This window comes from Eptatretus burgeri, chromosome 8 (assembly GCF_056783735.1).
Source record: "Eptatretus burgeri isolate ZD-2024b chromosome 8, Ebu_testis_v1, whole genome shotgun sequence".
NCBI lineage: Eukaryota > Metazoa > Chordata > Myxini > Myxiniformes > Myxinidae > Eptatretus > Eptatretus burgeri.
The window spans coordinates 81823759-81840738 of NC_140968.1; the positions used below are offsets into that span (position 1 = coordinate 81823759).

Here is a 16980-nt window from a genome sequence, read left to right on the forward strand (position 1 = left end):
GTCGACCTGCGGCGAGGTGCGATCGCCCGGTCGACCATTCGCGCAGGTACTTCGGTAGATCGAATTTGGCGAGCGACCCTATCCTGCGTGGGTGGGCAATTGGCACGATCGTGGTGAGGTTAAACCCCCACCCGTGACTAGCTCCCGGCGTTGGTCTGAGAGGGTCACGACTGAATTGTCCGTTCCGGTGGGCGAGGTGGCCGCCATTCGAGTCGAGCGGCCGATCGCAAGCCGGCGGGCGCGAATTCGCAACTATATATATATATATATATATATATATATATATATATATATATATATATATATATATATATATATATATATATATATATATATATATATATATATATATATACACTGTCATGGCCAAAAATATTGGCAACCTTGCACTTTTTTCGAATAGCTCACAATTTTCTGTAAAATAAGTTGAAATTGACGATAGTATTTGGTCTCCCCAATTCTTTATTTCATTGTTAATACTGCAAAACCTTTGTTTTTTTATTCAGAACTTAATATATCCTTTTAAATCAGAAAATAAAAACAAATGGCATTGACAAAATTATTGACATCCTCGAGTTAATATTTGGTAGTTCAGCCTTTGTACAAAATAACTGCAGTCAAGCACTTCCTATAGCCATGAATGAGCTTCCTACACATCTCGACTGGCAGTTTGGCCCACTCTTCTTGTGCAAACTGCTCCAGTTCTCCCAGATTTGAAGGGTGCCTTCTCCCAACTGCTGTTTTCAGATCTCCCCACAGGTGTTCAATGGGATTTAGATCTGGACTCATTGCTGGCCACTTCAGAACAGTCCAGCATTTTGTATTGAACCATTCCTGGGTGCTTTTTAAGTGTGTTTGGGGTCATTGTCCTGCTACAAGACCCATGACCTTCAACGGAACCCAGCTTTCTGACACTGGGTTTAACATTGTGCTCCAAAATGTTATAGTAATCTCCTGATTTCATGATGTCATGCACACATCTAAGGCACCCTGTGCCAGAGGCAGCACAGCAACCCCAGAACATCACTGAACCTCCTCCATGTTTGACTGTAGGGAAGGTGTTATTTTCTTTGAAGGCTTCATCTTGTGTTCTGTCAAAATAGAGATGATGTTCTTTCCCAAAAAGCTCTAATTTGGTCTCATCTGTGCACAGGACATTCTCCCAGAAGGATTTTGACTTGTTCAGGTGTGTTTTTGCAAACTCCAGCGGGCTTTCTTCTGTCTCTCTCAACAGTTGGGTCCTCCTGGGTCTCCGACCATAGAACCCCCTTTCATTGCGTTGGCGACGGATGGTGTGAGTTGAAACTGTCGTAGCTTGTGTCTGAAGTTCAGCTTGAATCTTTTTGGCAGTTGATTGAGGTGCTTTCTCCATCATTCGAATAATCCTTCACTGCAATCTTCGATCAAGTTTTCTCTTGCAGCCACGTCCAGGGAGGTTGGCTGCAGTGTAATGGGCCTTAAACTTTCTGATAACACTGCGTATGGTAGACACAGGATCATTAAGGTCTCTAGAGATGGACTTGTTGCCTTGAGATTGTCCATGCTTGGCTACAATCTTGTGTCTGACCTCCTCAGACAATTCTCTGGTTTTCTTTCTTTTCTCCATGCTCATTGCAGTCACTGTCACGCAGTGACACAAAACAGCAGAATGACTCCTTTTCTCTGTTCAAACTGGTTGAATGAGTGATTTTTATATTGCAAACACCTGCATCTCACCACAGGTGGGTTAAATTCCAAAGTAAAGGAGAAACAATTGATTGAAATCTAATTATTTCTAACAACTTCTAAAAGGTGCCAATAATATTATCCAGGCCATTTTTGGATTTCTGTGCGGAATAAGCCAATATTTAGTATTTTATCAGGGTTTTTTTTTGTTTTGTTCCACTGCAAACCAAAGAAATACATTTACGGACACCAAAATATATTTTTATTTCAACAATTTTCTGGAAGAAATGGTGCGTTATTTGAAAAAAGTGCAAGGCTGCCAATATTTTTGGCCACGACAGTGTATCTACATATATATATATATATATATATATATATATATATATATATATATATATATATATATATATATATATATATATATATGGGTGGCCTTCAAGTGGGAAAAGGCTCTATAATAAGATTTTAAAACTGGATGATATTCATAGAATACTTACCCTGCACAGTCAACGTTTTGGAGATGTGGAAGTGCAACGTTTTTTTGGTTTTTCCATGATGGTGCTTGTACCACATGACCTGTGATATCATTATTATTATTACAATATTCTACAGGAGTCGCCACTCCTATGGTGAAAATTTAGTGTCCATCAGAACAACAGTTGCTGAGAATTTTTTTTATATTGCCAGATAAGTGTTGTATTGTCAAATCATGACATCATAATGAAGGCACCGATGACATCATCATTAACAAATCTTATTCCCCATGGGGAGTAGTTGACAATGAGTGAGGTCTCAATTTTTTCCATGGAGTGGTTTCCAAGATATAGAGGTGCGAATTTTTCCAGGATGGCGCCTGTACCACATGACCTATGATGTCATAATTATTATTAACATTCTACAGGAGGAGGTGCTTCTGTGCTGAAAATTTCGTGTCGATCGGACCAAGAATTGCAGAGAAGTAAAATTCATCTTGATCGAATTAAGCGTTGTATTTGTCGAGTTATGATGTTATAATGAAGGCACGGATGATATCATCAACAACATATCTTATTCCCCATTGGGAGTACTTGACAATGAGCCATGTTTCAATAATTTTCATTGCGCGGTTTGGGAGAATATGGAGGTGTAACGTTTTTCGAAGATGGCGTCCATACCGCAAGGCCTATGTCGTATGACGTCATAATTCTTAATATAAAAATTATACATGTGGAGGCACTCCTTTGGTAAAATTTCATGTCAATCAATCCAATGGTTGCTGAGAAAATGAATTTTTAAAATGTCGACACACACGCACGTACAAATGCCACACGTACGCACGTAAGCAACCAAATGCCTTACCTTGCTTTTCGCTTCGCGAGCACAGGGTAAAAAACGATTGAGTTCATAAAATTCTGCCAAGTGACAAAAATGTACTGAAAAATGTACTGTACAAAAATGAGAAAAATATGTGTACTGTACCGTCCACCGAACAGTGATGACTCCATCTACACCTCACTATCCGAAAACATGGACCATCTTCTATCTTCTCATCCAAACTCTCTCTTCCTCTTATGTGGTGACTTCAATTGTCATCACGCCAGTTGGCTAGGTGTGGGTACCTCTCTCACCTGCCATGGCACCTCAGCAAAAGCTTTCTGCGACTCATTGGGACTGACTCAATCGGTCAACTTCCCGACCCGGATCTCAACCAATGGTACTCCATCTCTTCTGGATCTGATTTTGACAAATTTCCCTGACAATATCTGCTGCTCTTCCTTCGGTCCAATTGGTTCTTCTGAGCACGTCCTTGTCAAAGTGGACATCTCTCTGGCTGTTATCAGAGAACCACCTCACCGCCGTCGAGTCTGGCATTTCACTCAAGTCGACTGGCAGGGTCTCCGAGCAGCCATCAAACTTACAGACTGGTCTCCTATCACTACTTTCTCAAACATCAACTCATCCTGTGAATTCTTTCAAAGAAACTTGCTCTCCCTCATGCACAGATTTATCCCCTCTCGTGTTCAGTTGTCTTACCCTTCCTCCCGGCCTTGGTTTACTGAAGCATGTGGCGAGGCAGTTGTCCTGAAACAACTTGCCTTTGCCTCATGGAAAGCAAACCCAACTGAGGACAATCTCAGTTCTTTCCACAAAGCTCGGAACAAGTGTGTATCTACCCTCAGGAGAGCCAGAAAACAACATCTTTCTCATCTCAAGTCTGAACTCTCAAACCTCTCTCCCTCCTCAAAATCCTGGTGGCGTTTAATCAAATCTGTTTCTGGTGTATGTTCCCCCTCCATCCCCTCCCTTACCTCAAATGGCCGCACTGCTGATTCCACACGTGATAAAGCTGAATGTCTAAACTCGGTGTTTGCAGCTAAATCTTGTGTCCTAAACCCATCACTATCTCTACCCACTTTACCCAGTCGCAGCCAACTGTCCCTGGACTCTGTATCCTTTTCTCCTGACAAGGTGGAGAGCTTGCTTTCAAACCGCGAGTCAGATTCTGCAACCGGTCCAGACGGCATCAGCCCACGTGTCCTCAAAGCCTGCTCTTCTGCTCTTGCTCACCCTCTCTCTGTTCTATTCACCCTCTCATTTGCCCAAGGTCATCTGCCATCTGCTTGGAAATCTGCTAACATCACTGCCCTGCATAAAAAGGTGCAAAAACAGATCCCTATAACTACAGACCAATCAGCCTTCTCCCAATCATCAGCAAGGTGATGGAATCCATCATCGCTTCAGACATGAAATCCTTCCTCTTCTCCAATGGCTTGATTTCCAATCATCAATTTGGTTTCAGACCAGGTCACTCTACCCTGGATATGCTGCTTCTGCTCTCGCATCAATGGATGGAGGTCCTCAATGCCAGACAGGAAATCCGAGCCGTATCCCTGGACATATCACGTGCTTTTGACACAGTCTGGCACCCTGCCCTACTCACCAAACTCTCTTCCCATGGTATTCAAGGCCATCTCCACTCATGGCTCGCAGACTTCCTCTCCTGTCACAGTCAACGTGTGGCCCTAAATGGAGTTCTTTCATCCCCTCTTCCTGTGCAGGCTGGAGTTCCTCAAGGGAGCGTTCTGGGCCCTGTTCTTTTTCTGGTTTTCATCAATGATCTCTCGGACTCTCTGGAAAATCCTCTATTTCTCTTTGCCGACGACTCCACCCTCTGCCGTACCATCTGTCATCCCTCAGACCGGCAAGCAGCAGCTTCTTCGCTCACTGCAGATCTGGATAAAATCACAAACTGGTCCAACACGTGGAACATGTCTTTCAATCCAGACAAATCTCACACTCTCACTTTGTCTCTTCGAAAGGACCGTTTACAAACCCCCCCCATCCACTTTCTCAACAATCCTCTGGAAGAAGTCTTTTCTTTCAAGCTTCTAGGTCTCACTATCTGCCATGACCTTTCCTGGGAAAGTCACATTTCCAACCTCGCCTCAAAAGCCAGTCGCCGACTGGGAATCCTCCGTCGTGCTAAGTCCTTCCTCGGCCCTCTTGAGCTCCTGACCACTTACAAAGATTTTGTCCGTAGCCTGATGGAGTACTGCTCTCCCCTCTGGGCTGGTGCTCCTGCCTCCCACCTTTCTCGGCTTCACGCTGTCGAAACCAGGGCATTTAAGATCATCGGCATCTCCCGCAATGAAGCTGAGTCTTTGGGCCTCTCACTCAATCACCGCAGGTTGGTCGGTGGTCTTTCTGTCTTCTACCGACTCCTCTCCAGCCTTGCCCCCCCTGCTCTCTCTGCGATTTGTCCCCACCACATTTCCACAGGGCGCTCAAGGTCCGCCAACAACCATCTTCTGGTAAAACTACCAAAATCACGAATCACTGCTCATCTTCACTCTTTCATTCCTCTTTTTTCCCGCCTTTGGAATAAACTTCCTCACTCTATTCTTTCCCATTCTTCCCTCCAGGCTTTCAAAACAGCTGTTCACCACCACCTCTTATCTTCCCCCATCCAAATCCTCGATCTTTTCTACCCCCGATAATCCACCCAAGCCCACTTCCTTCATTTCTCCTGCTTTCCTTCCTGAAAGTCCCTGAAATGTCCATCTTCTCTTCGCCATGTTCCCCGTCCCATCCCCATCCCTCTCCCTTCCACAGTTCACCTAACGTGTCTGTTCCCCACTGTTTTGTCCCTTCCACTCCCGCCCCTCTTGTCTCATGCCTCCTTGCTGTGAGTTGTGTGTTAGCTCTCATACGAGCCTCGACCAAGGTATACAAAAAAAAATAAAAAAAAATGAACCTTTTAGACTGTGCATTGAGGTTATACAGTATATTCATCTGCTTTTCAGGTCTTTGCCACAGTTGAAAGGATGTTGTGAAATCACAGCTGGTGAATAAATATTGCAATGTTTGGTAATCAGCTCTGAGAGATGCCTCTTACTTAAAAATGGCTTGCTGAGTTCAAAGCTTGTTGTTTGGTAATTAATCGTTTTCACAAATGTTGAATGTTGGCTCATTTCAAAGTGTTGATAGATCAGAGTTTTGTGTTAATTATAAACTTTTCCCAGTTACCAGCTTTCCTCTACGACTCACTGCTTAATCCTCTGGTGATCCCAATACCATGTTGTATCAAACATTGAACTTACTCAATGCAATTGAGTTCTTTATCATGTAATGGTAAATATTTTTTTGCAGCAGATATCTTTCACCAATATAAAAATTTGATGAAACACTTGTGGCTTGTTGAATTTACATTCGAGCATTAAAATCCATCGAGGTCAATGGTGCGCCATTGGTGCTTTGACAGTGATGTTATATGTACACAACCATTTATTGGATTTATCATCGGACATCGATTACTCTGTATATTATGTACACGGAGATCGAGGCTCATGGTAGAGCCAAATGGCAGAGGGATGATGTTGAGTACTGCAATGGAGCGGAGCGTGTTGGCTGGCATACAAGGCTGGACAGAGAAATAGGGAAGAAACGAACACTTAGGCAGCTTAGTGGTGATGTAAAGAGCAGGACAACGAAACCAAGTGGGCTTGAGAAGACATGGAAGGTGTATGCAGACAGAAAAGGCTGAAAAACGGTAAATGTGGAAAAGTGTGGTTGGACAGGATATGGGAGCCTGTGAGAATATAAAAGATCAGGGATAACATAAGATGGTGATGGCTCACGACTTTAAAGAAATGTAGAAGAGAACAATATTGTACAGACTCGGTAAACGTGCATCAACAGTTGAGAGAAGAAGCAGCCAAAAAAGTGGAGGTGAACAGTTCGGTTATAATTGGGGAGTTAAAGTTTTGGGTTGCCATCAAAGTGAGCGTGGCCTGCTCAGATTCATGAGGCAAAAATCACCAAAAGGATAAAACAAGTAATGAGGTTATGGACAACTGCTTAGCCACCAACCTGTCTGTGATGGGAGACGAAGAGGCCTTGCATTTCAGACTCCTGCTGAGCAACATGAATTAGCCTTCGGATCATGGTTTCCACCACTTCCAGAGGTTCAAGGTGAGATCAAGCAGCAGCCTATTGTGGATGACATCCAGATTCATGCCATTGTGGATGAAGGCTGTTCACTATTTGGAGCAGAGAGCAGCTGAGGAATTGGTTAGCACTCTGGAGGACTCCAAGGTGTCTCCCAGTCCTGGAGGCAAACTTGAATATGTGATCACCTCAGGAAAGGTCAGGCCAGATTTCAAGTTCAAGTTGCTCCAAAGACTGCACCTCTGGCAGAGGTTGATTGCAGAAGTAAACTGGGAGATTAGCCACACGGTCTTTCTGCAGATGTAGAGTAACAGTGTTGGACCTGGAAGCATTGAATAACATATTCTAAGTGATTGACAAGCTTTGTAATTTCTCCAAATCGACAGACAAGGATGCTGCTGGCAGCCTGCTTATTAGTGGTGTGAAAGACTTTCTGACAAATAGTGGAGTCACGTGCAAAGATCGATTTAACAACCCTTGCTCAAAAGGTACAGCTCAACAACAACTCCATCAAACCTTCTTATAAATAATCATCAATCAAAAAAATAATAATGGTAATGTTATAATGACAAACAACCAACCCTTTCTCAAAAACATTGTAAATTACACTTCATACAAAATTGAGGTAGCTATTATGTTTAATATAATGCTGCTTTTGCCTGCCCTACGGTCGACATATTGACATGATTTGTGGAATTTCATTTCCAAAGAACATGAAGCAAAAGTAACTTGGTAAGGACCAAAATTACGGGAATACCCCAAACATTGAAGGCTACTCACCCTATCATCCACCACTATATTCACCATCTATTACTGTAATCCAGGAAAGTCTCAACATTTGCCACCATAGCTCTCTCACCTGCTACCGAGTTGGGCCGAGGAGCCAATGGTGCAGCAAGGCAAGCCACTCTTCCGGGAGTAAGCTCAAGGCCACGCTCAGCACTGCGGCTCAGGCTGAACGTGGAAGGGACCGTGGCCGCGGCAAGTGGAGTGACACCATCTGCAGAACGCACTTGACGGTGCACCCGGAGGCCACCTGATTTACGTCCTTGCCGAGGTCTGGCACCAGTGTCACACGAGTCATGGAGAGGTGCCAGATCTTCAGGGGGACTGCGACCATCTCCCTCAGGACTTGTTAGATCATCCTTCAAGAGGTACAGGGTATAGCAGGTAGTTTCACTCACAAAAAGACTTCAAAAAGCATCATCAAGGAAATCATAGAATAACAACCATAAAGATGATTTTGTATGCTTGCTATGTCTTGGAATATTAGGGTCATTTCCTATCTGGAGTATACACCGTAAATGTTTAGCTGAAGCACATCCCTTAACTAGATATCTGCGATTACAATGTGATCACCAAGGGTAAGTCTCCCCTGACCGAGGGAGGCCTACTCTTGGAGATTCCCCACGACTCACCCATGGCCCACAATCCAATGATGCCCCTATTTTGTTCGCACCACCATATCACATTGACCTTCAACATTTAGGGATAAAGTGTAGATTAATAAAAATTTGGCCTCATCTACAGTCCATCAATAAACTCACATCATGAAAATCAGAGGAGAGTTATTCAAGTTATGATCAAAAATGTGTTTTTTGTTTATTAAATCACAAAATTAAAAAAAAAAGCAGGTGAAGGACACAAATCATATATCAGATGCACAACATCAGTGCAGGTACACTATTATGATGAAAAAAACATCTTGGATTAGCAATTTCGTTCCGATTAGACAAATCCTAGTCGAATTGTGGTGAAAAATGTAAAAATTAGGTCATGACCTTAAAATTCGGTCAAGATCAAAAAAGCCAGGTCAATCCAGCATACTTTTTATTCCCATTATTGAGGCAAAATTTCATTTCGAAAGTCCTCGGACAGTGACGGAAAAAAGGGAGAAAACCCAAAATTATGGTTTTGTACTCCAAGGGGTGCAAGACCTTGATCTTTAAGCCAAAGGAGTATGATGTAAATTTAGTTGAAATGCGGCTTGCTCATTCCACAAGTCCCATGTGGCTCCGAGATACAGCTTGAAAATTGATGCAGTTTTTTGAAACTTGGAGTGTTGAAAGTGCATGAAGAAAAAAAATAATATATAACTATGTTATTTTTCCCACAACAGCAATAAGTCTTCCCCTATGCTACAGGGGAGGATTAATTATGCAAACAACCACAATATACATATATATATATATATATATATATGTATCTATATATATATATATATATATATATATATACATATATACACAGAGAGAGAGAGAGAGAGAGAGAGAGAGAGAGAGAGAGAGAGAGAAAGAGAGAGAGAGAGAGAGAGAGAGAGAGAGAGAGAGAGAGAAAGAGAGAGAGAGAAAGAGAGAGAGAAAGAGAGAGAGAGAGAGAGAGAGAGAGAGAGAGAGAGAGAGAGAGAGAGAGAGAGAAAGAAAAAGAAGATGTATCAATGTTGAGCCAGTTTGTTAAATGGGTTTCTTTAATGGCAGCACTAGGGACTGGAAGATGCACTGGAAAAAGGTTTTTTGCGTGAAGGAGGGAGTGAATGTTTGTAAGTCGTGTCCAAGTTTGTGCAGAGCAGTGTACCCACTCCTCATTTTCGTAAATGCCAAGGTGAGCCAATTAAAAAAGCCAAGAATTCACAAGGTTTCGGAAAAGCGATGATAACAGAAAACCTAGACGCCAAGAAAACCTACAGAAAACCAAGACGCCAAGGTGAACAACGAATCGCGAAGATCTTGTGAAAAAAGCCAAGGAATGGTCACACTGGTGCAGAGTCCAGATGAACACGTGTTGAAAGTCAGCAAACACTAAGACCCTTCAAGGCCCTCGGGAATTTGGCAGTGTACCAGCCCCGAAGCACAACAGGTACCTTTGGTACGATGAAGAGGAATGTGCACCCCAGGCATAACAGCTATTCGATTGTCAGGCAGAAGTGCATGCCTGGAGGAAATGCAAACTGTGGACAAAGTCACCTCAAACAAGAGGGACGGGTCCAGCACACGATGACCCAATATTCCTGAGAAATTTGGGAATCCTCGGAAGTTGTTTCACATATTACATCAAGTGCTCACAAGTTTCCACTACGCATGTGTTTTAGTGGGGAAGACATAAAAAGGGATAGAGACACAGAAAAGACTACTGTCTTTTCCTGTAAAGAAAACCACATTAAATTCAAACTTGGTAAACATTGTAGGATTCATAATGCAACACCACATCCCAGCTCATAAACGTCAGGAAGCACAAAAGGAAACAGCATTAGAATCTATGCCTGGTGTTGGCCTAATGTTAGGGGTGGTGGGCTTGGGATCCTAGGATCCTGAGTGCAAATCCTGCTCAGCTGTTGATTGAATACCAGGTGGGGTTAACTCAGCCTGTCATCCTTCAGAGGTCGGCAAAATGAGTGGTATACCAGCATGCTGGTATACTGTGTCGGAGTGCCGACCCATCCAGGATTGCGCCCAATAGCCAAGGAGACTGATTAAGCAGCACCGACGCTCTGCACAGAGTATGGTCCCAATCTCCAATCTCCAATTAGAATCTGAATAATGTTAATTTAAACCATCACATTCATGTTCAGAAAGGGGGAGTGTATGGAGGTTTCTTGACTGCGGTAGATTTGTTCTGGGCACGAAGTTGCAAGGACTCCAGTTTTGCTGAAAGTCAAATTGCATTTCAGCTCGAAATCCCAAAAACAAAATTTCTCTCAAATATATTATAAGCCAGAGTTCTGAGATGTACATTTGCCTTCCCAAAAAAATAAAGCCTGGAAATTATGAGTGGCACAATTACTCATTATTTTCATTCCTGTCATTGTTTGGATCCGGGGATGTAAAGCTGACCGTCATGTCTGCATTCATATCATGGAAATTAAAGGTTCTAGGACTTTACAAAACAGCAGCCCATTGTGTCCCTCAGCACAGCCTGAATTACCTGTTTGTGTTGAGCACCTGCAGTCAATAAGAGGTGTGGTTCAGGTATGATGACCCAAATAACCTCTTCCTATCCCGAAGGGTTGCCTTTTTGCACAGATTTCTTAAAGGATAACAGAAGTTAAAGTTTCATGAAATTGATGAGTCGGAAGAACAATGGTTGAACACTTAGGAAGAGACAGCCAAACAAATATCAATTTGAGGTTCGTTAATTTCAAATATGTTGCTCAACATCAGCCTTCTTTTTAAAGCAGCAACATGTGAGGAATGTGGGTTTCAGATGCTGAAATGAACAAATCATGGAAGAAACAAATAAGGCAATTCAAAAAACTTCTTCAGGTGTGCAAACATTTCAACACACATATTCTAATTTATCATACACGAGCAGAGTACCCGCCCTGCGGGCGATCTTGTTCCAGGCATGCAACATGTTCTTCCGATGCATACCTTTATTTGGGCTGTGTAGAGGCAACTGACAACTCTGTATACGCAAAAATAAATAAATAAATAAATAAATCAAAAATCGCATGGTGGGTTACGTGCATGAAGCAAAAACATACCTACTGCTTTGAATTCAAAACACCTCACTGCACTGGAAAACGTGCGGAGAGGAATACAGGACTGTAAAGGGTGGGGACTTGTTATACCCTCACCACCTGGAGGTGACGCTACACGATACACATTTACATGGAGAAACTGCGTTCACCCCCTCACCACCCCTAAGACCACCGGCAAAGATAAAAACACCCCGACATACTAATTGGGGTCATGCTCATACTCTGTAACAAGTCTGGATGTAATCAGCCCAGAACTGGAGCAGCAGTAGCATGACAAACATAAAAACAAACACACACAAACACCGGTCGATGAATGCAAAGTAAGGATATCCTACTTTTAAACAATCAAATCCATCCTCTTCATTCCAACCCTTGATTTTCAAAACTTCTGACTTTTTTTTGCTATCAAACAACTTTAATCCAATTACTAATATCCTGAGGTCTTATTAACTCTTTTCTTTTCCTGTTACAAGAAAATTATTATCCTTCACCGGAATCAATTCCACTGAAAGCGTTCAATTAAAATATTAATGGTGCTCCAGCAAGGAGGCAACCCCCCCCCCCCCAAAAAAAAAAACCACAAAGAATGAGGAAAAGAAGGAAAATAGTGAGATGGACAGGTAAGAAAAGATGGCAGGCTGACCTGTGGAGTTGGAGTTTCTCGAATCAGAGCCAGTGGACAGCCAACGGTGCGCTCCGAGTAGGTGTTTGAACGAGTGATGGTGGCTGAAGGAAAAGGAGAAAACAATGGTCCGGATTACAATAATCACACAAGATGCTTCTTGCTCAAGAACAACCTTGACCCAATGGCCCAAACACACCTTCCATTTCCCACCTCAACATTCCTGGCATCGAGGTTGCAGTGTTCGCCTGATCCCAGGAGTAATTCTGATGAATTCAGTAACAACCCATGGCTCGCCTTACTAACGAGACAACCCATGGATGCCCCAGATAGTGAATTATACTGTGCACTGTGGTTCGAGTCCTTGTTCCATGTCAGATCTGGAACAGATCATGGGAGCTTCTCACATCCCCCCGTGTCTGCCAGCCATTGATCTATAATTTATTGCTCTCGTCGTCTCAGAAATGCGTTACCTGCGGCATGGTGGGACTCAAACTCTCTGAGCCAATAAATTGCACAGCTGCAAATGTCGGAAGGGCAAACGCATCTTTCACTTTCAAATTAGAGTGCACACGCATGCTGCCAGAGCAATGCAATGCACATGTAAGCAGCTTGTACTTGTGCAGAGCCTTTTCTCTTCTTGCGAAAAAAAGACTAAGGCTGCGAGCAAATGGATAATGTAGCTCACATCAAAGCAGCAGTTGTTGGGAGAGCACACGTGTCTGTTTATTCCTTGTACATGCATCCTTAATATTAATGATAACTAGGAGGGCACTCGGTAGAGCGCGTACCTCCGCCGCGTAATGCCTGATCCACGAGAACATATCGGTGAAGAATCACTTTAAAAAATAAATAATTCTCGTATCCAGATCCGGATCCGGATCTTCTCCAAAACCGAATCATTTCATCCTTGTCACACACCCAACCTGTCCACAAAATTTCATCCAGACCCGTCAACAAGTTTTTGAGATATCCTGTACACAAACAGACAGACAAACAGACAGGAAGGGGTGAAAACATAATCTCCTTCACCTTTGGTGGCAGAGGTAATAATAATGATAATAATAATAATAATAATAATAATAATAATAATAATAATAATACCATTCCTTTCACACCATAAAGGAACATAGGGCTGCCAAGGCAGTTTCATTGGCAAGCAGTACAGTCCTGGACAGGTCACCACTTCAGTGCAGGTTACCCCAAATGGTTATTACCGCACTACACTGGTACTCGATTCACCAACCTCAGAAGGATGACAGGCTGAATCAATCCACCTGGTGTTAATTCAATGGGAAAACAGGGACTTGAACTGAGGACGCAAAGGTCCCAAGCCAGCCTCCGTAACCACTAAGCCAACAGCAGGCTTACACATGCACCCTTAAAATCAAATAAATATTTGTCTCTTATCCTTCTGATATCACTGATGATGCGTTGAGATTATGCAAATGAAGCATTTGTGAAATGTACCTGTCAAGTAATGTGGAGTGTAACAATTCCAGGTCAAGCCTGACATTTTCAAGCAAATTTTTGTCGATATGAAGATGACATTAAGATCAACATACACCTTGAAGGGTGAGGCTTTAAAAGGCCAAGCTTACACATATATTGTTGTGGTGCCAGGTTCAGTGGCGAGGACGACCGCTAGACGGAGCAGTCGGGCCGTCTCCCACCGAACACCGGAATTGAAAGGTCGTCACCCCGGATAACTCCGGAGTCGACGGGTCACTTAAAGGACTGTGGATGCCAATATTTCGACGGCGTGAGGTAGGGTCCACTTGTCCATTCCAATTTACCTAAGTACTCACGCTGTCGAGCTACCGGGGAAGCCACACCCTCGGCCGACTCTGTCTGAACCGAGTCGTGTGTACCGACTCGGGTCCGGCGTAACCGAGCGGGAGTTACCAGAGCCGCGCCAGTCCCAATGACAACTTACGGCACAAACGGCCTTACTACTTCTCAAGCCCGCACCGTGCTGGGTCAATGGTAGAAACGACAGGCAACGAGCTGGTACATTTAACAGGGGTTTATTTTACAATACTCGGGAAGAGAGACACAGAGCGGAGTTATCACGAATATAATATGCAATGTACAGTGAGCGAAAAGCACTTAACAATTCTACTTAACAGACTGGCACCACACACACACACACACACACACACACACACACACACACACACACACACACACACACACACACACACACACACACACACACACACACACACACACACACACACACACACACACACGAAATGGACCCCATCGGGTCTTTATTGGACGCTCCAGTCGAGGAGGATAGGTCAGCTGGGGGGGGGGGGGTCAGAGTCTGGCTGTGCACCTGTCCGCCTCGTGCAGTTTGGTCGGTCTTGTTCGGTGGGACTCAAACCCACTGCTTTGACGCAGCACCAAGCATCAGGGCGAGGGATATGCGACAGACGCCAGCCAGCACGAAGGCGGACGAGACGAGAGGAACCCTTGCACTGCGAGGACGATCATAAAACCAGACCAGACGAATGGATCACCAACCGGCCAGGCGAGCGCAGACCAGCGCCAGCGCAGGCAGAATGCGCTGAACACTCTCCCTCCCCCTCACGCGCGGGGACCAGAGGGACCGCCTCTGACGTCACCTCATCCCTCATTGGACGTGGGGGTGGGGGTGGGGCGTGTCGGTTGCCTCGGTGGCCTGCCTTCATTGGGCGGAGGGCGTGTCGATGTCTCTGCCCCCCCCCCCCCGAAGAGGCTGCGCAATGGTATATGACATTCTGGCTTCCCATTGGCTGGCGAGCGTTGGCTGACGCTCGCGCCTCACTGAATGGACAAGAGGGACTCTAGGCCCTTTTTTGGAGCGAAAACCAGAGTGCCAGCGATCGATGAAACCCCGCCTACGCACGTGTTCGGCACGCCAGCGCGCGAAGAATGCGGATAGTGCCGAAAGCAGAGGGGGGCTGTTGCTGTCGACTCCTTTGGAGGGTTGTTGGGGGATTTATGATGTAAAATGACCTGACTATAAAATAACCCGCAGCACACACATGAAGTTCCCATTAAACACGGAGGAATCTAACTATACACTTACTTATCGAAATAACTAAGCTTAGGGACTGCTGCCTGTTTGTGTGCAAAAGGGTTCCAAATCCATAACAATATTACCCTTGTGTATGTGTGAGTGCCACACACACACACACACACACACACACACACACACACACACACACACACACACACACACACACACACACACACACACACACACACACACACACACACACACACACACACACACACACACACACAATGGCCAAGAGGTGTAAACACTCGCTTCTAAGCTATCTAGCATGGGGATGAGTTCCAACCCAGCCTAAAGACTCTCATCCTGGTGTTTTACAGGCATGGTCATTCAATACGTGTGCCGTCCCTTGGATGGACATAAAACTGTCGTCCCGTCTGCCGGCATTAGTTGGTGGACGCCAAAGATCTCGGGCAGGAATTTTTGGGCAGGAAGTTGAAATTTGCTCAAGGTACCAGCCAAAGCTTGCCTCTCTTTGTGAAAGCCACCGAGGGAATAACCAATCAGCTATCACCGAATCAATTACCCCAGGTGGCTAGGATGTCAATAAATTAACCCCCATGCTTTTCCTCCAATTACAGGTGACAGACATGATTGGGTTTTGTTATTTATGTGTTAACTGCTATTGGCATTGCACATGGTACAATTGGTATGTTTGGGAGCCACGGTGGCATGTGTTTCCATCTACACTGTTGCTGATGATTCACCAACAAGTGATGAAACCAGACCGGGGGTGGGGGGGGTGCAAGTAGCATTGGGATTCCCATGTATGTGATACTTGTAAATGTCTGCAGCTGTAGAGGAACCTGGGTGGAGTTTCAAACAGCAAAGGGGCATGGTGTAGCTTTTCTCGGTTGCTTTATGCAGCTTTCTTTGCCCATAACACTGCCCCAGAAGGATCATGGAAGAGGTAAATGACAGAGGATGACAGGTTAACATGGTTATGAAACATAGGGTAGCAGGTTAACAGAGTTAACTGTTGAGCAGAATGGAACAGACGGACAAAAACCTGCAAATGCACCGTTTTCAATGGTTTTGTCAACAATAGACTTCGAAAAATCAAAATGTAATTAGTATTTAAAATCCGAGGTTATATTCAACCATGAATATAATTAAGATTGTGCCATCAAGGCTAAATTTGTCTGCAGGTGTCACGCCAGTATGTGATTTGTCAAAAGGAAAAAAATTGCCTCTAATTAGGCCAAGAAAAACATATAGTTGCCATAACATTGCGACCGTAAGGCAAAGCCATTCTTTCAGGATTTTTGAGTCCATGTTTCCTTTTTAACCGTTTTCAGACGTTAATTTCGTTTTGGTTTACGGAAAAGTAGCATGGAGATTTTATGGAGGAAGATGATTCTCGAAACATCACATTTTTGAGTGTTTTGTCTTTCACCGGTTTTTGCAAGTTCTTGTACCTATTTGTTCATATTCAAATGCTAATATATGAATATGTCCTCATTTTGAGTTAAGCCTTTTTGGTGTATACAGAGTTGAGGCTCTTGTAGAAGCCAGAACACAATGTACCAGGAGATAACAGAACCCCCAAAAAATTAGAGAAATGGGGAGTGCGGTGGGAAACACACCCAAAGCTGGGTAGTCAGACTTGGAGGAAGAAACGACATGAGGAAGAGGAGAAGAAGCAGAAATGGAACAAAAAAAAACCCCCAAAAAACGAAGAGGGTGATGGAGTGATGCGACCGGGGTGGGGAGGGAAGAACC

General features: G+C 44.0%; 1 protein-coding gene across 1 annotated transcript in view; it reads right to left on the reverse strand.

Annotated features, from left to right (window-relative positions):
• Positions 1-16980, reverse strand: part of LOC147022155 (protein TANC2-like) — a 437623-nt gene that overhangs the window by 266001 nt on the left and 154642 nt on the right. The window contains exons 5-6 of the mRNA XM_085890484.1: positions 12213-12295; positions 7952-8237 (exon numbers count right to left, since the gene is read on the reverse strand). Of these exons, the coding sequence (XP_085746610.1) occupies positions 7952-8237; positions 12213-12295 (369 nt within the window). The remainder of the gene's footprint in view (positions 1-7951; positions 8238-12212; positions 12296-16980) is intronic.